This window comes from Brachypodium distachyon, chromosome 1 (assembly GCF_000005505.3).
Source record: "Brachypodium distachyon strain Bd21 chromosome 1, Brachypodium_distachyon_v3.0, whole genome shotgun sequence".
NCBI lineage: Eukaryota > Viridiplantae > Streptophyta > Magnoliopsida > Poales > Poaceae > Brachypodium > Brachypodium distachyon.
In genome coordinates, this window is record NC_016131.3 from 58,781,200 (window position 1) to 58,802,630 (window position 21,431).

General features: G+C 51.4%; 2 protein-coding genes across 15 annotated transcripts; one reads left to right on the forward strand and one right to left on the reverse strand.

Annotated features, from left to right (window-relative positions):
- The first annotated feature begins 3 nt into the window (after positions 1-3).
- Positions 4-6,558, forward strand: LOC100835688 (splicing factor 3B subunit 1). Of its 10 annotated transcripts, none has more exons than XR_002960886.1 (5): positions 4-3,902; positions 4,332-4,398; positions 4,487-5,185; positions 5,337-6,078; positions 6,163-6,558. XR_002960886.1 is itself a non-coding variant. In XM_024455694.1 (2 exons), the coding sequence occupies exon 1, from the start codon at positions 67-69 to the stop codon at positions 3,895-3,897; it is 3,831 nt and encodes a 1,276-aa protein (XP_024311462.1). In that variant the 5' UTR covers positions 4-66; the 3' UTR covers positions 3,898-3,902; positions 4,148-4,311. The 10 variants fall into 10 exon arrangements, 1 of the variants encoding a protein (XP_024311462.1); XR_002960887.1 differs by having other exon boundaries at positions 4,332-4,395; XR_002960890.1 differs by having other exon boundaries at positions 4,336-4,398.
- Positions 6,559-7,291: 733 nt separating this feature from the next.
- LOC100835996 (gibberellin 2-beta-dioxygenase 8) lies at positions 7,292-12,182 on the reverse strand. Of its 5 annotated transcripts, XM_024455706.1 has the most exons (3): positions 11,791-12,182; positions 11,443-11,491; positions 7,292-9,100 (listed from the first exon to the last, which is right to left on the reverse strand). In XM_024455706.1, the coding sequence occupies exon 3, from the start codon at positions 9,095-9,097 to the stop codon at positions 7,946-7,948; it is 1,152 nt and encodes a 383-aa protein (XP_024311474.1). In that variant the 5' UTR covers positions 9,098-9,100; positions 11,443-11,491; positions 11,791-12,182; the 3' UTR covers positions 7,292-7,945. The 5 variants fall into 5 exon arrangements, with proteins under 5 accessions (XP_024311474.1, XP_003561524.1, XP_024311470.1 ...); XM_003561476.4 differs by lacking the exon at positions 11,443-11,491; XM_024455702.1 differs by having other exon boundaries at positions 7,292-11,491.
- Between the last annotated feature and the right edge of the window lie 9,249 nt (positions 12,183-21,431).

A 21,431-nucleotide genomic window follows, 5' to 3' on the forward strand; every position in this document is an offset into this window, starting at 1 on the left:
GAAATCCAGAACCCACCCCGCTTTCTTCCCCAAATCTCGCTCGCCTCTCGCGGAACCCTAGCCGCCATGGACGGGATCGACGCCGAGCTCTCGCGCGCGCAGGACGAGCGCCGGAAGCTGGAGGAGGCCCTGGAGGCCGGCGCGCCCATGGCCGTCTCCTCCGTCACCTTCGACACGGACCTCTACGGCGGGGGCGGCTCCGACCCCAACCGCTTCGCCGGCTACGACACATCCATCCCGGCCTCCGAGGACGACGCGCCCGAGGACGAGCCCGCCGCCAACCCCGCCGCCCGCCGCCTCGCGTCCTACACGGGCCACGCCGTCGCTGCCGCCGACATCCCCCGCTCGGACGACGACGGGATGCCCGGGAAGAAGTCCCAGCGCATCATCGACCGCGAGGACGACTACCGCCGGCGCCGCCTCGACCGCATCATCTCGCCCGAGCGCCACGACGCCTTCGCCGCCGGGGAGGCCACCCCGGACCCCTCCGTGCGGACCTACGTCGATGCCATGCGCGAAAACAAGGTGCAGCAAGAGAAGGAGTATGTGCTGCGGGAGATTGCTAAGAAGAAGAAGGAAGAGGAGGAGAAAGCCAAGGAGAAGAAGGCTGCCCCTGAGCCACTGCCAGCCGCGACCAAGCGTCGCAACAGGTGGGATCAGTCGCAGGATGGTGATGCTGCTGCTGCCGGGGCCAAGAAGGCCAAGACTGCCTCAGACTGGGATGCCCCTGATGCAACCCCTGGGATTGGGCGCTGGGACGCCACCCCTGGACGTGTTGGTGATGCCACACCCTCTGTGAGGAGGAATAGGTGGGATGAGACGCCAACCCCGGGGAGGATGGCGGATGCAGATGCAACTCCCGCCGCTGGTGGCATTACTCCAGGAGCCACCCCTTCTGGGGCATGGGATGCTACTCCTAAGCTGCCTGGTGGGCTTGTCACACCCACACCCAAGAAGCAGAGGTCGAGGTGGGATGAGACACCCGCGAGTATGGGGAGTGCAACACCTGGCGGTACGGCTGCAACACCTGCGAATTACACTCCTGGAGTGACTCCGTTTGGAGCAGAGAATCTTGCCACGCCAACACCTGGCCATCTTGCTCGTGGCCCGATAACTCCGGAGCAGTACCAGCTCATGCGTTGGGAACGGGACATTGAGGAGAGGAACAAGCCTCTCACTGACGAGGAGCTTGACAGCATGTTTCCGCAGGAGGGTTACAAGATTCTTGAACCTCCAGCTTCATACCAGCCCATACGCACCCCAGCGAGGAAGCTGCTTGCTACGCCAACACCACTGGGCACACCGCTTTATGCTATTCCGGAGGAGAATCGCGGACAACAGTATGATGTGCCCAAGGAGATGGTTGGGTTGCCACTCATGAAGCCAGAGGATTACCAGTACTTTGGAACTTTGCTGAATGAGGATGAGGAGGAGGAGCTTACTCCAGAGGAGCAGAAGGAGAGGAAAATCATGAAACTCCTGCTAAAGGTAAAGAATGGCACGCCCCCGCAGCGAAAGACAGCACTTCGGCAGCTCACGGACAAAGCACGGGAATTTGGTGCTGGCCCACTGTTCAACAAAATCCTGCCATTGCTCATGCAGCCAACACTCGAGGATCAGGAGCGCCATCTCCTGGTGAAGGTCATTGATAGGGTGCTGTATAAGCTGGATGAGCTGGTCCGTCCATTTGTGCATAAGATTCTTGTGGTTATCGAGCCGCTTTTGATTGATGAGGATTATTATGCTCGTGTCGAGGGCAGGGAGATTATCTCAAATCTAAGCAAAGCTGCTGGTCTTGCTACTATGATTGCCGCCATGAGACCGGATATTGATAACATCGATGAGTATGTGAGGAATACAACTGCTAGGGCATTCAGTGTGGTGGCTTCTGCTTTGGGTATCCCTGCCCTCCTCCCGTTTTTGAAGGCTGTCTGTCAGAGTAAGAAGTCCTGGCAAGCTCGGCACACTGGTATCAAGATTGTTCAGCAGATTGCCATTCTCATGGGCTGTGCTGTTCTGCCTCACCTTAAGAACCTAGTTGAGATCATTGAGCATGGTTTAAGTGATGAGAACCAGAAAGTGCGGACAATCACTGCCCTCTCCCTTGCTGCACTTGCTGAAGCTGCTGCACCCTATGGTATAGAAAGCTTTGACAGTGTGTTGAAGCCTCTGTGGAAGGGTATCAGATCTCACCGTGGAAAAGTCCTTGCTGCCTTCTTGAAGGCTATTGGTTTCATCATCCCTCTTATGGATGCTCTGTATGCCAGTTACTACACGAAGGAGGTGATGCAAGTCCTGATTAGGGAATTCCAGTCACCAGATGAAGAGATGAAGAAGATTGTGCTGAAGGTTGTTAAGCAGTGTGTCAGTACAGAGGGTGTGGAAGCTGATTATATCCGGACTGACATCCTTCCAGATTTCTTCAAACACTTCTGGGTTCGGAGAATGGCTCTAGATCGTAGGAACTATAAGCAACTTGTGGAAACAACAGTGGAGATGGCAAACAAGGTGGGAGTTACTGGTATTGTTGGGAAGATTGTTGAGGATCTGAAAGATGAAAGTGAGCCTTACAGGAGAATGGTGATGGAAACAATTGAGAAGGTGGTGGCTAACTTGGGTGCTTCGGATATTGAACCTCGTCTGGAGGAGCTGCTTATTGATGGCATCTTGTATGCTTTCCAAGAGCAGACAAGTGATGATGCAAATGTCATGCTTAATGGGTTTGGAGCTGTTGTGAATGCGCTCGGCCAGAGGGTCAAACCTTACCTTCCTCAGATATGTGGTACCATCAAGTGGCGATTGAACAACAAGAGTGCAAAAGTCAGGCAGCAAGCTGCTGATCTGATCTCAAGGATAGCCATTGTGATGAAGCAGTGCCAGGAGGAGCAGCTTATGGGTCACCTGGGTGTTGTACTGTATGAGTACTTGGGAGAGGAGTACCCTGAGGTGCTGGGTTCAATTCTCGGAGCTTTGAAGGCTATTGTGAATGTCATTGGTATGACAAAGATGACACCACCAATCAAGGATCTTCTTCCTCGTCTGACCCCCATTTTGAAGAATAGGCATGAGAAGGTCCAAGAGAACTGCATTGATCTAGTTGGTAGGATTGCTGATCGTGGAGCAGAATTTGTACCAGCTAGGGAGTGGATGCGGATTTGTTTTGAGCTGCTGGAAATGTTGAAGGCTCACAAGAAGGGTATCAGAAGAGCCACTGTGAACACATTTGGTTATATTGCAAAGGCGATTGGGCCACAGGATGTTTTGGCCACTCTGTTGAATAACTTGAAGGTGCAGGAGCGACAGAACCGTGTTTGCACTACTGTAGCAATTGCTATTGTTGCTGAAACTTGTTCGCCTTTCACAGTTTTGCCTGCTCTCATGAATGAGTACAGGGTTCCAGAGCTCAATGTCCAGAATGGTGTTTTGAAATCTCTCTCTTTCCTGTTTGAGTATATCGGTGAGATGGGCAAAGATTACATATATGCTGTCACTCCGTTGCTTGAAGATGCTCTAATGGACAGGGATCTCGTTCACAGGCAGACTGCTGCATCTGCTGTTAAGCATATGGCTCTAGGAGTTGCTGGCTTGGGTTGTGAGGATGCTCTTGTTCATCTGCTTAACTATGTCTGGCCCAACATATTTGAGACATCTCCCCATGTCATAAATGCTGTCATGGAGGCTATCGAGGGGATGAGAGTTGCTCTAGGTGCAGCTGTGGTTCTGAATTATTGCCTCCAAGGCCTTTTCCACCCAGCAAGGAAAGTACGTGAAGTATATTGGAAGATCTACAACTCGCTGTACATTGGTGCGCAAGATGCACTTGTTGCTTCTTATCCTGCACTAGGCGACGACGGGGACAATATTTTCAGTCGTCCAGAGCTAGCCATGTTTGTGTGATCAATGTGAGTCTTCCTTATCTCTTAGTTCTTAATTGTAAATATGTGCAGATATGCATTTCCTCCTGTGTGCAATTTTTTTTTTTAGTTTGTTACGGTGCTTTTGAGTTTTCTTGAACTTGTATTGTTCCTCAACAAATTTACAGACGACCAGTTCATGACTTCTAGGTCTTAAAACATCAATTGATTTTCTGTTAACACTTTCTGATATCATTTGCCTCCATATACCTTTAAAACTATCTTGGGTTTAGTGTTTAGGTATGGATTGCAAGAAGTTGCCCCTTGTCAGCAAATCTGGCCATAGGTCATATGAGCATTCGAGCAGTAGCAAGTGGTGTTTAATCTTGTGTTGTTATGTTTATTTCTGCATTTTGTTGTATGTTCTGTTTTTTGCTCTCTACAAAACAAGGATCTGATATGCAAACGCATTGGCAGGCAGGATGTACATGTCCATGCATCGTCATCCATATGCATTGATGCATGTGAAGCTTGAATTGGGGTGGTATTTGAATTAGAGCTCACATTCAATTACTCGGTGTTACTTCTTCTGATGTCTGTCTTTATTGAAGCTGCATTTTTTGTATTTGCAGGCTTGTGCCTTCTGAAGGGCGTGCAATCTTTAAGAAATATGATTTTTCCTGGTTTACTGTACTGCTAAATCGCTGCCGTAATCCAATGTTCTAACCATCTCAGGATTGATTGTTTTTCAGGGTAATGTTGGTACATGTATGCCAAAGAGTCTTATCTGGAAGCGAGGCCCATCCGTTGTAAGGGCAGAGTAGCATGTTTACTTGGTCGCAACTTCTAATATGTATAATCTGTCATAATGGGATGTTTTGAAGAGTGAAGACAATCCTAGAGTTGATATTGCACTTACATATCACATGTAATGTTTGTCACGGTGGCCATTACTGTTGAAACTCTGTCTTAGCTCATGTTTCATATGCAGTAAACCTAACACTTTTATGGTGCCTGTTGCATGAGTATGGTTGGCTCGCACCTCTTGTATGCTGGGATCATGTTTCTCCAGTAGTGTTTCAAGTTGGAATTATATTGGTTTGCTTGAACCATCGCCAGTCAGAATGTGCAATTGGTTTTCTTGTTGTCTGTATGCTCTTTTGCGTATTTCTGTAAACGCACACAAGATAATAATAAAATGATGATATATTTATGCTCCAGGCCAGGTGCTTCGTCAGGCATTCTTCTTGGTGCCACTACTCTGCCTAGTGTCATGCTTTCACGGTTGATCCAACTTTCAAGAGTCTTATCGACAGATCCAAATAGACAAGGTGTGTTTTTGTTTTATCATCTTGATCATGCTGGCTATTAAATGCGGATTTGTCTAGTGTGAAGTCTATTGATTGTCTGTTGCTGTGCTATTGAACTTTTTTATGGTGCATACAATTTACTAAGTACACATCTTTCTGTTTCCTTGTCCAGAATTTGCATTCCTTGAAATGCAGTACAGGACGGTGTCTATCAGCTGCCTAAGCATGCTAGCTTTCTTCCTTTGGCATCTACGTCAGCCTGCCAGCAATGGAATTTCTAAAACTTTGAAATATGGCAAATTGATAATAGTTTTATATCTCATAATTTTCTTGTTGCTCTTCCTACTGAAGGGTGGAGGCTGATGGAGGTCACAATGTAGTATGCAAGATTTTATCTTCATTCAACAAGAATATTTTCAGTCTAATTCAATTCTACTGATAACATGAAATCAACAAAGTAATCGATGTTGCATTTTATTGTAGGTTTGTTCATGATGACCAAAATTGTGTATTTGCTCTGCCATGGCATGGCTGCTGTGATCTTAGTCCAGCATATTCTAGAGAAGTTCCCTTCATGTTCATCTTTTGTTTTGTAATCTATTATTCCCTCCGTCCAACGAAGGATGTCTCAATTTTGATTAAATTTGAATGCATCTATACACTAAGTCACATCTAGATACGTCCAAATTTTGACAAACTTGAGACATCTTTTGTTGGACGGAGGGAGTAGCATATTTCCTTTTCATTTTAACTTGGAAATGCCACCTTTTTCCTTATTTATGTATACTCCTGTAAATTTCAGGAGAGGCAATTTTGGTATCAAGTGGTCTCGTTCTTTACTTTGCTAATATGCTTTTTTTTGTTTTTCGACCGAAACTTTGGTGATATGCTTGCTGGCTCATACTCTTGCAAAGGTGTGATTTATTCCTATATATTTGCCATAAATTAGGTGCAAATCTGATGCTTTTCTTTTCTTTTCATTGCAATTGCGCTGGCAGATGGAATTTTCTTCATCATCAGAAGCATTCATTCACACACCTGGAACTCGAAGTGAGATAGCCACAGTTATTCAGGTATACTCCCTCCGTCCCATATTAAGTGACGAAATATTACATGTATCTACATACTTTTGGATATAGATACATCCATATATGAGCAAATTTGAGTCACTTAATATGAGAAGGAGGGAGAGTAGTTTATTTTGATTGCTGGCTTGAGCTTTATAGTGTGTTTGTATCTATTCCTTCTTTTGTCAGGGGATTTTGCTTGGACTTTTTCTACTCCCCTTTTTGTACAAAAGTTCTCTTCAAGTTTGCATTTACTGCCGAACAGTGGGGAAGCAAAGAACGCACAAAGTTCATAAACGGAAAGAAAAAAGAATAGGTTATGTTGTATTTTATGTCTCATTATTGGTGGTACTGCTGCTGTCAGTGCCATCATGGACACGACTTGTTCAAGGTCTCGAAGTGCATCCATTTGTTTGGTAAGCATCAAAGTTTGCCTTTCAGAAAAAAGCATAGAAGTATGACCGAATATAATATTTTAGCTCTCCACAAAGTTAATCTTCCGTATTTTGGGTACAGTAGTACATACTATTTGTTGTTTGCTGAATGGTTCGTTATTTCACAGGATTGTTAACTATATGTTCACCAATTCACGTGAACGCTTGCTTTATGTGCATACTGGATATGTGTGATATGTGTAAGCATGATAACTTCTTCCAAAGTAGTAAGATGGTAACTTGTGCATTGCCGGCTGGTAACTAAAGTTTGATTTTTTTTATCAAAACATATCAAAATGGGAGCTAAATTTGAAGCACTCGATACGAAGCCAACGATAAAAACGGGTTGTGAATCGGACAAATGATTTGAGCTACAAAATAAATCCTTAAAAATGAACTAGTATAAGTACAACGAATGGCTCAGACACTTAACCAGTTTAAAAAAAAAACTTTCTTACAAATGAACTAGTATACGTACAACAAATGTCTCAGACACTTAACCAGTTTTTTTTAAAACTTACTACTATATACATGCAAAAAAAGACCAGCCTACACGAGTATCCACCGTTGAGCAAACTACACAAAATACTGTTTCATTCGTTTTTTCACTAAAACCACGACAAGTATTTAGGAACACAGGAAGTAGTTAGTAGGACTAGGAGCAGATTACACAGTATTTAGGAACACGGGGAGTAGTTAGTAGGACTAGTAGCAGATTACACAAACAAATTTTGCTCCTACTTGACGGCGTCTTTCTCCTCGCCGCCGCTGTTTCCTCGTCGTAGGATGATGAGTTCTGGCTCCACCACCGACGCCTTCCCCTTAGCTATCGCCCTTGACTCAGCTAGAGGGGCGAGGTACTCGGGGTCGGCATCCTCCTCCTCTTGTCGGTGGTTGTCGCCGTCGACCGTGAGGAGCGATTTCGCGACGGCCTTCGCGTACGCGGGGTCCTCCTCGCCGTCGACCTCCACCTTGTCCTGCTCGCCCCCGAACTCCTCCTCCTCCTCGCTCCCCGAACCTAGGGTTTTAGGGCCCAAGAAGCTGAGCCTTGCCGCGCGGCGCCAGGCAGGAGGACTTGGCCTCCTCCCGCGACGGCGTGGGCACGGCGCGGCCATGCTCGAGCTGCCCACCGCCGCCGCCGCGTCCTCCCGGCACAACTCCTCCCACCGTTGATTAGCTTCCTGGCTCGTGAGCTCCCCGGCGGCGAGCGCCGAGTGCGCGGAATTAATGGAGCGCATCGATTTTAGTAATTAATTAGCGTTTTATAATCATATTAGGTGCTAGCTTAGCTGGTGTGTGAGACTGGCAGGCGACGGGGACACGTGTCGTCGGAACCGTGGAAGTCCAACCTTCCGTCCAGTCAACCTGACATCCTCCCTGACCTGGCTCCGGTACTCACCGAAGGTGAAGTTCCGGTACACCTGGCTCGTCGTCGTCTTTCCCGGCAGCGGCGGGCGGATGAGGGTGTCGTAGGAGGGGCAGAGGAAGAAGGCGACGGAGAAGCGCTCCCTGTCGGGGCGCGCCACCACGCGGTGCTCCACGCTGGCGTAGACGTCGTTGGTCCACGCCTGCAGGAGGTCGCCGACGTTCACGGTCAGCGCGCCGGGGTTCGGCCTCACCGTCCGCCACCGCCGCCCGCCGTCCTTGTCGTCGAGCAGCAGCTGCAGCCCGCCGACGTGGTCGTCTTGCCGGAGGATCGTCAGGAAGTCGCTGTCCGTGTGCCCGCACAGCCCCAGCACGCCATGGCCATGGCCGCCGCCGCTCCCCGGCGCCTGAGGGTACCGGTTGAGGCGTAGGAAGCAGGTCGTCGTCTCCGTCTCCGGCGGCGGCCCGTGCTCCGCGGCCAGGACCGACAGGATCCGCCGCGCGAGCTTCGACATGGCCGCGGACACCTCGTGGATCACGCGCCTGGTGGCCGTCGTCGTCTTCGTCTCCGGCGACGGGGTGGTGATGGGGACGTGGTAGGCCTCGGACCAGGAGAGCTGGTGGAGGCAGGTGGCGGTGGGGTTGCCCCAGCGGTAGGCCTCCGGCGAGAGGAGGAGCTGGTCCTCGTCGTCTCCGTCGCCGGGAGCGAGCTTGCGGTGGAAGGGGCGGCGGAAGGCGCGCAGCTGCTGGCCGTGGAGCTCGTCGAGCAGCGGCTGCGGCACGCCGTGGTTGGTCACCTGGAAGAAGCCCCACTCCGACGCCGCGCGCACCATTGCCGCCCGGCACGCCGCCGACGAGCTGCCGCCATTATTTCTAGTTTGCTGGTCTGATTCCAGGTCTAGCAGCAGCGGGGCGAGGTCGATCACCGGGAGGTCGCACTGATCGTCTTCTTCGTCTCCGGCGACGACGCCCAGAGGAAGACGACGGTGCTCGCCGTCCAAGAGGTGCTTGTACGTGGCGAGCAGCGGCGGGTTCGACTCGTCCTGCTCGTACTCATGATCCTCCATTGACTAATTGAAACAGGCAAATTAGTTAAACAACACTGAGAAATCAAATTATGGACGAATTTATGCGGCGAACTGATCATCCATGGATCCAACTCCAATATATATAGTGATCCATCGATGCATTCGACAAGTTAATAAATTGGAAATTAGCGAGTCATCATGCATGCAGTCATTTGTACTCCTCTGGTCCATAATAACTGCCGTTGATTTAGCAAAAAGTACTAAATCGGCGGCGTATCCGGTGAAAATTCTCATTTGGTGCAAACCGTGTAAACTTCATAAAAATCATGTTTAAAAGTTTCAAAAGAAATCTACAAAAATACTATATGTTGGGAGTGTGATGTTCTACCAACTTGCAAAATTTCAAGTTCAAAGTCAAAATCATTTGGAAGGATTTAAAAAGAGAAATTTACGATGAATAGTGTTAAACACTGAAAAATCACTATTCATGCAGAATTTGTTTTTTTCGCTGCTACCAAACGCCATTGAGTTTGGACTTCACATTTTACACATATATGAAACATCACTTTTCGAACATATGTAATTTTTTCGAGAATTTTTTGAACGTTTTTTGATGGAGTTTTTACAGTTTGCACCGTAGAGGTGGTTTTCACCGGATATTTTGGCTACTAAATAAGCGACACTTATTAATTAAGGTTTTGCTATTGGTAAGTCGTTTGTTTTTTTATTAGAGATCAATCGACATGTTAGCCATCGGATTTTGATCCAATGATAACAAGTGAGAGATGAGAGAATAGGAATGACTCTCGGATTTTAATCCAACGACTCTAAAACGTCGATTGATATTTAAGACTGATTTTTAAAAAAACAGACGACTTAAAAATAGCCGCATCCTATTAATTATGGATAGGAGGGACTATATGTTTTAGTTTTGTTCGTGGTATTATCGATTGGGTGATATCGTAAACAACAATGCAAGGGAATGAATGCGTCCAACAGATATTGGCATATACGTACCATCCAGACATAGGAAGTAGCTATATATGTTGTGCACAAGAAGAGAGAGAACAAACAAGGGCCCCTACACACGTAAGCTCCGTTTCTTTAAATTTTGTCGCCGCCGTTGTTGCCAATAATGAAGCAATCACTGCAGCATGTTCTATTTGATCGAGGAATTAATACGGTTATTACAATCTTATGCGGCGTTCGGTCGGATACATGCATGTATGTATATATGTGATTGCATCGATCAGGCAGGGTGTTGAAATGTACTACTACGTGCAATTTTAGGTGTTTGAGAGTTTATATAATCTCAAGCAACTGAAAAGGAGAGTAACCAATATTTGTAATGGTGATATGACAATGTGCACAAATGCATCTCTTCAAACATGGTGGAAAAAAAAGATGAAAAAAAGGTTTTCTACATATATGATATACTCTCTCCGTTCCGAATTAACTGACGTGGATTTGAACAAGAATTTATACAAATTCATGTCAGTTAATTTGGAACGAGGGAGTATATATGTGCCATGCTGTTAATTACAATGGAATTCGTCCGTGTGAATCTCTGGTATGTAGAATGCAGTGCACAGAATCCATTTTCAATTTTTCTTTTCTTATAATTTATATACTTAGAAATTTACAGAACCATACTTTTATCCTTCATTAATGGACGACTGATCGATCAAGATCAAATATCCCTAGGTGGAGCGTGTTAAAATAGCTCTTTTTTCTAGACAACTGATTATAAGTCGCCATAAGCAATATTTTTTGAAGGGCAACCATCGGCCAGAGAAGGTGTTCCTACATTTCTATGGGTTTTTCTTATGTACGGTATTCGTTCCTCGGGAATTATGATGCCCGCATCCTGGTATTGTGGAACTCCTATCAATTAATACAAGTTGACAAAAGAGATGGGAAAATATTTTAAAATATACTTCTCTGTTCCATAATTCGATCTTGTCGAACTATTACATGTATCTAGATATTTTTTAGGAATAGATACATTCATATTGGTCAAATTTGAGATAAAAATTGTGGAACGGACAAAGTACTTTGTATTACATATATTAGAGTCGATCGATTGCAACATGTGTGGAGGAACGGGCAAAAACAAAGTAATTAAGCATGCATGCGCAGTAATGTACAGTCAGTGATTTCTTTACAACTTGAAAGAACAAGTTATCAGCTAGCTAGCTACGAGTAGCTACCATGCATCTTTGGTTAGTTGCCATGCCAGTTTAATTACTTGATGTAACAATATGTATACACAAAATATTTACTAACGATCGATATATATGGAGTAATTCAACAGCCTGCACGGCCGTCCACGTGATGCATGTGCATGGACACTTATTAGTGGTACGTTGTCGCCATGCATGTACCTTATATATGGTCCCTAGCTTGTCTGCTTTCCATCCAAGTACTACGATGCTACACGACAATAAAACAAAACAACCTTTATATACAGTGCACGTGTGTATATACCGAAGCTTATAGATATAAATGATAAACATCGTAAAAACTTGCATGCACAACCTGAGTACAAGAAGAAGAAAGAATACCGAACAATATACGGTACTTTGCAAATTTTATATACACAATATACAATAAAAACATATATGTGGATCAAAGAACTCTTACACAGTCAGAAACATGCATGGACAGCTCTTGAAAATGAAAAAGGAAAACAAATGTAAGGAAATGCATGATGAAATTTGATAGAATCGAACCTATATATAATCCTGAGACCAATGACTCCTCGAAACGTGGCACGTGCTTGGCCGGTCTTTGTAACTTTCCCCAATGAATGAGAGGTGTCTCACAACAAAGGGGGCACAATCATGCATCCATATATGGTATTGATACCCCTGGCCTGTACTATATATCTAGTTAAAAACGGCCACTACTCTAGGAAATGTGAGTTAATTAGCAGGTACATATAGAGTGAGGGTTGTGCTAGGGGACACACACACACACACATATATATACACGAAGCTAACGTGACTGGAGAATCGTAGCTAGGAGGACTTGGTAGGTAGGCTGGCCTCCAAAAGGGAATTAGGAGACGAGAGGAGCTGAAACGTGTGGAGCATCGGCAGTGAACGTTGAGAGCTGCACCTCCTCTCCCCTCCTCTCTCCCTGGCTTCTTCTCTACCTCTCTATCTAGCTAAGGTGGAGTACCTTAAGCTTCTTTCCATTAATCTCCTCTCTCTCTTTCTAATTAATTAGTTGGTCGCTTTAGGATCACATGCATCGCCATCCTTAATTGGGTGTGTGTTTAATTAAGTGTGAATGAGGGATAAGTGGCTACTGTCATGCATGCCCATCGATCGATTTGACCCATCTCCTTCGCCATTGGCCTGGGGAAGATTTTCATCCATTCCCTACACACCACACACAAATTTAATTATATGACGGCCCGGCCCCTTAATTAGTCATGCCCCAAGGAACTTCCAATACGTACACCATGTCTTAAATCGGACTCCTTCCATTCCAAAAGCATATAACATGCACCAATACAACATTTTATGTCAAAGTTTGACCAACTTCTAGACTACACTAGTATGAGGTAGTTATAGGCATGCTAGAAGCAAAAAATAAAAATTGCTTGCCCCAACTTCCATTTATACAATGAGCAGAAACATTATTGACCAGCAACAAGTACAGAAGGCTTACACACATGTAAAGTCTGAAGAAGTTTGCACAAACATGTCGAAAAATAAGTGCCAGCCCTTGGCTAGATAAAAATACTGTATATACATATTAATCTTAATTTGACGATCGAGTGGCATCGTTCGTACGTAAGCCATCATACCAAAAAAATCAGCAAGATCGATCATCCACAGTGTAGTGATACGATTGCATAGTACGTCGTCATCGATCGTTTAGGTTCCTTGAACACAAATTGCAGATATATATGCACCTATGGATCCCTTGGATACCAAAGTTCCAGCAATGCATGTTTTACTGATCATGTGAGAGCCGGATGTGATTGGATGCCTTGTAATTAATGGGCTCTACATAATATCAAAGGACATCACTAGGTACTCCTATTTCAAAATTCGATCAGGAACGCTTTCACATGCCTATTCACTGACAGAATGCCCAGATTTCTCAAATCTGTATGTGGAAGTGAATCAGCGCACACGCCCAAGCACACACCTGTTCCCTCCAAACCATGCAGTCCGCATCTTAATTATCACCATTTCCTTTCACAAGCTAGCACGCAACAATTAAATGTTTGCCCTAGAGAAGATGCAAAATTGAATTAATTATTTTTCAAAGCTATTGATAGTATTAATAAAAAAAATCGAAGAAAACAAGAAAAACCCACCTTTTGTGTATGGGTTTTCAAAGAACCACATTTATCACTAATTGTCTCAGAAATCATCACTCTTCAGACAGATGTTCTCATGGCCAAATATGGTAGATCGAGCCATTTTGACATGGTTTCTGACGGTTGTGGCCTGCATGTCAGGTGATACACACATATATAACATGTGTGTGTCTAGAATTTCGGGTGCCACAGCTGTGAGAAACTCTGTAAACGGTTTATCAGATTTGAATTGTGTGAGAACATCCGCCTGAAAAGTGATGGTTCTCTGAGATAATTAGCAATGATTCCATGAAAACCTAGACATAAAAGGTGTGATTTTCTAAAATTTGCTCTAGAGAATAGGCAAAACTGAATGAATGAATTCTTAAAGCTGTCTATATATTAATTAGTTGTTTTATTTTCTGAAAATCAGCATTCACATTTTTAATGCTTTTATAAACATCCGATCATTCTCATCTTTACTTAAGTCGCTCTCTCTCTATATATATACATGTATGTCTCCTTGCATGAAAATTTACAAGCAACGTCAACAAAGATTCAAGGAAGTACATGGTCAATTAATTTTGCACGAAGTTATTTGAATTTCCAGTCATTTTTAAACTTCACTATTTATGCCGAGTGAGTCAAACTGTCACACTCTCTGTGGGTCCACGTATATCTATGTTAGTGGCCTATAGGTGTCGGCAAATCACTAACCCTAGAATGCAGATGTGCATATATAGATAGCCGTGCATTTTTGCCATCCCATAGTACGTACATTGCCTTTTCACTTTTAAACGGCTCACACACTTCTGCCATCCCATCATACATTGCCTTTTCACTTTTATTGCTGGTCCTAATTAATTAGCTGATCACAACTGATCGTGTCTAGAAAAAGGTGACAGCGACGATCCATTGCCGCCAAATAAAACGGGATGAGATAAGCAATATTCATGGATCGATGATTTTGTTTCGAGATGATGACATGGAGTACTATTAAACTACCATGATGCCTATTATATGTCGCACCAGTGGCACCCGGGGTACCACCGTTGCGCAACGCGTGGGCCTCGTCTCCGAGTAACCGGGAGGGTCTCATCCCGGGCTGCAGCCACGAGCAGCCCGACAAGCTACCAGTCTGAAAGGGCTAGCGGGGCTTCGGGGAATATTCCCGCCGGGACACCTCCCGGGAAGCCACTTGCCACGAGGGGGTTCCCGGATGTGGTCAGGCCTAGGCGCCTCCCGAGAAGCCACTTGCCGGGAGGAGGGGTTCCCGGGCGCGGGCTCCCGCCACAGGGGTGGGGCCCAGCAGGCAGAGCAGCAACGCCACGCGGGCGCGTGCCAGGCGTCGAGTGCGCAGTCTCACCAGGGCGAGGAGTGAGGCGCACGGCGCATTAAATGAGCCGACAGGAGGGGCGTTACCCGTCTAAGTCAGGGGAACAGTGGCTGTCCAATCCTACTTTTAGGGTTTTAGACCCCTAGCAGCAGAGTTGGCGCTCATGCACGCCCACCAGCGCACCGAGGGGGAGTTGCCATGTCTCCCTGCTCGACACTTGTAATGCATGCACCGTGGCACCTGTGGCATCTCCTTGGTTATAAGAGGAGGACCCCCGCCGACGGTCAAAAGGGTTGGTTGGACCAGTTCACAGTTCACTACTCGCAATAGCCCAAAGTAGCAAGGGGTACTTAGCCGAAAAGAGAGAGCACCCGGGGACTCCCCCCGGCAACCTGTAAAACCCCCAGTTCTTTGGCTAATAACAAACTCAGAAGCAGGATGTAGGGTTTTACACCTCAGGATGGCCCGAACCTGGGTAAAAACGTGCATGCATGTGCCCTTAGCTTGCATGTATTCTGGGTACATTAGTTTGCAGTTCGTGTACGCCATCGGCCACGCCTGCGATCGCCGGAGCGATCCCCGACGCACCTAAAAGGGGGTGTGCCCGCATGCCCCTGATGTCGGAGCCCCGTGCGACGACATCTGGCGCGCCAGGTAGGGGCGCGAGAGGAGAGCTCGCTGGTGACCGCCGGCGGCAGTGTCTGCATCGACGTCGGCTTCGCGTTTTATGCCGACGGAGCCGGCCACCTTGCCCCCCAAGCGGGCTGGTGACCCTCGGATAGACACGCGCGAAGCGCCAGCGGCACACATGCGGTTGCATGACGTGCGACCCGCATCGGGGACTCAGGAGAACCCGGAGCCCTCGAGAGTGCAGTAATCACAACTGCCTCCCCCGCCCCCTTGGCCATCGGTAGACAACCGGCTAAGGGGACCGGCGGCCCCCAGCGCCCGGGCCAGCCGCACGAGCGGGCATGGTGCTGCCCGCGCTGGCCAGCGAGTCGAGTCGCGGGCCGAGGACACGCGACAGCGACACCATGAGCATACTGCATTGCGAGCGACGCCCGGGGGCTTACACCCCACGCACCCGGAGGCGTCCGGGGCTTGAGTGGACAGCAGCCGCTCGGGAAATCGGCTGCCCCCTGCACGAACCCCAGCGGAAGCCATCATCACCGCACGGGTCATGGTGCGGTATGAACCGCAGCAAGGCACGCCAGCGCATGAGACATGGGGCGAGGAGTTGGACGCGCTCCTCGCTCTGGCCGCCTAGCAGCCGCAAGGCGAGGGCGTCCCGGTAGGCTCTGGCCACAGGCAGAACTCGGAGCGCGGAGACGCTCCCCGCGCCTCGCGACAGGGGGAGAACCCTCCTCCCTAGGGAGGCCAAGGAAACGGGGACCCGGAGGGGTCCTCGGACTCGTCACCCACCGTCACGAGGGGTGACGCGCGTGGCATTTTGAATGCTCGCCAGCAAAAAGATCTACGCCGGTGCTTAGAGCGCCGGCGCAGGCGCAAGGTAGAGCGCCAGCGCCCGCAGGAGCAGGAAGATGCTCCCATGGGCCTCGAGGACGGCTGCATCGCGTTCACGCGCGAGTTGCGCCGGGTGACATGGGCCCGCAAGTTCCGAGCGCCAGCGTCGGCACGTACGACGGGACCGTGAATCCCAAGGATTTCCTCCTGACCTACACGTTGGGGATGCATGCCATCGGCGCCGACGGCAAGGTCAGGGCTAACTGGTTCCCAATGGTCCTGAAAGGATCAGCGAGAACCTGACTGCTCAACCTGCTCGCCGGGTCCATCGCCACTTGGGCGAACCTGCCCGAGCAGTTTGTGAGCGCGTTCTAGGGCGGCTACAAGCGCCCGGGAACCATGGCGGAACTGCACACCATTGTGCAGAAACCGGGGGAGACGTTACGGAGCTTCGTCAACCGCTTCTCCAACCTCTCCTACTCTATCCCGGAGGCGGAGGCAGCTGCCATCGTCAACACCTTCGCCATCAACGTCTGCGACCCCAAGATGCGCGAGAAGCTGAGCACGCATCGAATCCGGACGACGCAGGATCTATACGCCCTGGCGCACAAGTGCGCCATGGCCGAGGAAGGGCGCTTAGCGCTCGAGCTAGCAGCCAAGGCTGCCGCAAGCCCCGGCGAGGGTTCGCAGAAGAAGGGTTCCTGCAAGCACAGCGGGAAGCAAGTTTTCACTGTGGACTCGGGGGCTCCTGTCGTGAGGCCTGCAAAGAAGGCCTCGCCGGGTGGCAGGCCTGGTGGCAAGCAGGGCGACGCGCCCCGCTGCCCCATCCACAGCAACTCCACCCACGACGTGCAGGATTGCCGCATCCTAGAGGGAATCAAGCAGCAGCGTGAGCAACGCCATGAGGAGCGCCGTGCTGCTGGTGCCAGCTTCAACTGCGGCAACATCGGGCATCTCTCCCGAGATTGCCTGAACGACCCAAAGCGGGGCCGAGGCCTGCCGGCGGTGGTGCCGGCAGGGACGAACCCTAGGGGGACGCGGCCAGGCCCGCGCGGGCAGGGAGCGCCCTCCCCGGGGACGCGACAGGGCTCGCGCTGAGGAGCAGCGCGAGTCTGATCACCCTGGCGGCGATGAGCCGGGCTTCCAGGAGCCTCGCGGCGTTGCCTGCATCCATGGGGGAGCCTATGCTCTCCCATCCCATGCCACGGTGAAGCGCCTCACCCGCGACGTGTGCGCTCTGTTGTCGGACGTGCAGCCGCAATAGCCGCTGAGGTGGTCGCATGTGCCGATCACCTTCAGCGCTGACGATTACCTAGCGCGGCAGCTGGGTTCAGGGGTAATACCCTTCGTCGTCTCACCGATCATCAGCAGTGTGACGGTGACCAAGGTACTGGTGGACAACGGAGCGGGGCTTAACCTCCTGTCCGCCAGGCTGGTGGAGAAACTCCAGTTGTCGGTGGAGCAGCTGAAGCCCACCGACCCGTTCCGGGGGTTGAACCCCGGGATCGTGCGCCCTCTGGGGCGCATCACGCTGCCGGTAACCTTCGGGTCCTAGGAAGCGTTCAGGACCGAACAGCTCGCCGGGCGATGCCTCGACAACTAAGAAGGCCCGTGCTACCCCAAAAGAGCTTGCCGGGGGAAGTGCAGGCTCGAGCTCGTGCCCCGGCAAGGACCAGAAGCTCCGGAAGGTGGCCGCCAAGGTGAAGAAGCTGCCCCTCCAAGCCGACAACAAGGAACGCACCGTCACCGTCAGTGCGAACCTTACTGCCGAATAGGAAAGCGCCCTCATCACTTTCCTTCGGGAGAACGCCGACGTGTTCGCTTGGGAGCCGTCAGACCTTCCCGGAGTCCCTAGGGAGGTGATTGAGCATCGGCTCGCGGTGCGCCCGGACGCCCGCCCCGTCAAGCAGAAGATTCGTCAGCAAGCACAAGAGCGTAAAGATTTCATCAAGTAGGAGGTGGACAAGCTCAAGGCTGCCGGGGCTATCAGGGAAGTTCTGTACCCCACTTTGTCGTCGCTCGGTGCTCCGACACTGGGGGCGTGCGGCCACGACCCCCTTTTAGGTTCGGTAGGGGCGTCTGGGCCGGAGACCCGGTGATCGCCGTCACGGCCGATGAGGCCCTACGGGGCCGGCGAGACGAAGTGCTAGGGGTACGCGCTAGTCCAAGAACAGATGCACACACATTTTTACCCAGGTTCGGGCCACCCGGAGGTGTAAAACCCTACGTCCTGCCTGTCTGAGCTGATATTGATTACGGATCAAATGGTTACAAGTTGCCGGGCAAGCTCCCGGGCTTGCTCTCAGTGGCTAGATGCTCCTCACTGCTCTCTGCTGCTGTCTACTGGGGCCAAATTAGCTCCTACCGAGCAAACTGAGCGAACTTGCTGAACCGAGCCAGAAAACAATGCGGAACCGAACAACTGTCCAACCCCCTGACCGTTGGCATGGGTCCTCCTTTTATACTCAAGGGGATGCCATGGGTGCCACGGTGCATGGGCTTCAAGTGTCCAACGGGAAGGCATACAACTCCCCCCGGTGAGCTGGTGGCGTGCATGGGTGCCACCTCCGCTGCTAGGGGCCTAAGACCCTAGGGTAGGATTAGACAACCACTGTTCCTTTGATCGGACGGGTAACTACCCGTCGGTCGGCTCGTTTACTGAGCCGTGCGCCTTACTCCTCGCCTTGGTGGGACCGCATGTCCCGTGCCCGCCACGCGCCCGTGTGGCGCTGTCCACTAGGCCCCACGCCCGAGGCGGGGGCACGCGCCCGGGAACCCCCAGTCCCAGCAAGTCGACCCCGGGAAGCACCCGGGCCCAACGCACCCGGGAACCCCCTCCCGGGAAGCAGCTTCCCGGGAGGTGCCTAGGCGTGAATATTCCCCGAAGCCCCGCTAGCCCCTTTCGGGCTGGTAGCTTGCCGGGGAGCTCATAGACGCTCCCCGGGATGAGACCTTCCCGGGAACCCAGGAACGGGGCCCACGCGTCACGCAGCGGTGGTACCCCGGGTGCCACTGGTGCGACAGTAGCCCCCGGGCGTGGGCCGGCATCACCTGTTCCCAGAAGGGTCTCCCCCTGGTCGGTTGCCGGGCTACGCCCTTAACCAACGCGTGGGCCCCGATCAGTCACGGGCCCGCGTCCTTTCGCTGCCCCGTGTACGGCGCCGTTACAAGCGGAGCAGTGGACGCGCGATCTCCGCCCTAACTCCCCCCCCCTAAATAGGGTACTTAAGGCCACTCCGTGCATTACTCGCAGTGATTAGGAGTTATCCCCGTGCACCCGTAGGGTACGGAACCGGCCGTTACCAAACGGCCGGGTGTCATAAAGCCTCCACTGTTGCCAAAAGGGGAACAACACTCTGCCCCTTCGCCTCCATCCTCTTCCGCATCTCGCATCCCTACGCTCCTGCCAGCTTCCGCCCTCGCTTTCCATGGCGCCCCCCACCACCAGGAAGGGGAAGGAGGTCCAAACCTCGAAGAAGGCCGCGACAAGCAAGACCGAGGTGGCAATCAAAGCGGCCGCCGCCAAGGACCAGAAGAGGCGGGAGATGCGCGCCACAGTCGCCTTCTTCCGCCCCGGCTATAACGGCGAGGCGCGGGGGAAGCTCCGGCACGTCGCCGCCTCCAGCTTCAACTAGCACGGGGAGACGCAGATCTTCCCGGCGGGCGCCAAGCACCAGGACAACAATTTCCGGGTGTTCGCGCGCTTCCTCCTCTGCGGCATGGTGCCGCCCTTCTCTTTGTTCCTCCACGCACTGATGGAGTCTTATCAGTTGTGGGTGGCGCAGCTCCACCCCACCTCGCTCTTCCTCCTCGCCACCTTCTAGTTCCTCTGCGAGGCGTTCGTGGGAGTGATGCCGTCGGTGGGGCTCTTCCGCCACTACTTCTACCCGCGCATCGACAACACGAAGGCGATGTCGTCAGGGGTGGTCTTCCGTGCCCGCGACCAGATGAAGTCCGAGTTCATCGTCGGGTCGGGGAAGAAGATTGAAAAAGAGTGGCGGGGTGACTGGTGCTGGGTCCAAGTGGAGGACCCCCAGGAGTTCATCCAGTCACCGACGGAGTTGCCGGTACCCCAGAACGGCTGGCAGGACAGGTACCACCGTGACGCCGACCTTTCCCCCATCGTGGAGAAGATCAAGGCGCTGCAGCTGGCGGGGCTCACCGATGTGGACGTGGCACGCACCTTCGTCCATCAGCGCATTGCCCCGCTGTAGCTAAGTTCTCGGTCCGCGTGGATGTACACAGGCTCCGGGGACAAGACACGCCTCCAGGCGGACGGCATGGACTTGGAGACCCTCAGGACATGGGTGCGGGGGATCTCCGGCGAGATTTTCCAATCGACGGAGTTCCTGCCGGGGGTTTCCTCTCTTCGTGCCGGTGTCAAGGCGCTCAGTGACATCGTCGGCGCCTTCCCGCCCTGCAACGAGTGGGGGTTGATGGACGACACCCCCACCCGGGTCCTGCACGCTCCCCCGCAAGCACCCTGCGAGAAGCAGGTGCTCGAGGAGAGCGGGGGCGGATCCGATCCCAGCTGGCCCTCCCTCCAGTCACTGGACGATGAGGTGGGCCAGGTGGCTGCGTTCCCGGAGGTCGTTGCCGTGGAGGACGACGACGAGGAAAGCAGCGGTAGCGCGCCCTTGATCGTGAGAAGATCGAGGAAGTTTGCAGCGGCCGCGGCTACCTCCTCGACCGCAACGTCCGCCCCGGCAGCGGCCACCAATCTCGCGGCGGCGGCCGCTTCAGGGGCGCCCATCGGCACCTCGACGGCATCCGCGGGTACCAGCAAGAGGGCGAGGAGCGATTCCCCGCCCGGTACACTCAGCAAGAGGACACGCGCCGACACCAGCGGTGCCGCCGACCCCACCGCCGCAGGGGCCGGCAGCTTGGCGACCCAGCCCCAACGGAGGCGGGGCCAGTAGCCGGTATGTCCCCGTTATTCCTCTACAATCGCATTTTTCGTTAGCCAAACTCATGAACATACCTTCTTTTTGTAGTGAGCGGCAGCTCGCCCGCGGCAATCCTCGTGGATGCTCCCGCCGGCACAGGCGAAGCAGAGGAGGCTGGCCCGGCAAGCCCGACGGCCGCACAAGGTAACCGCGCTGACCTCTCTCGGCCGCCTTTGAAGGCGCCATCCTTTGCCGATCCTCACGCTTCTCATTGTTGCAGGCACAAGTGCGCCCACGCCAGAACGGGCGCGGCCGGGGTCGATCTTGACCCGGTCGTCGAGGCCGTGGGGGCGGAGGTGGAGCTAGAAC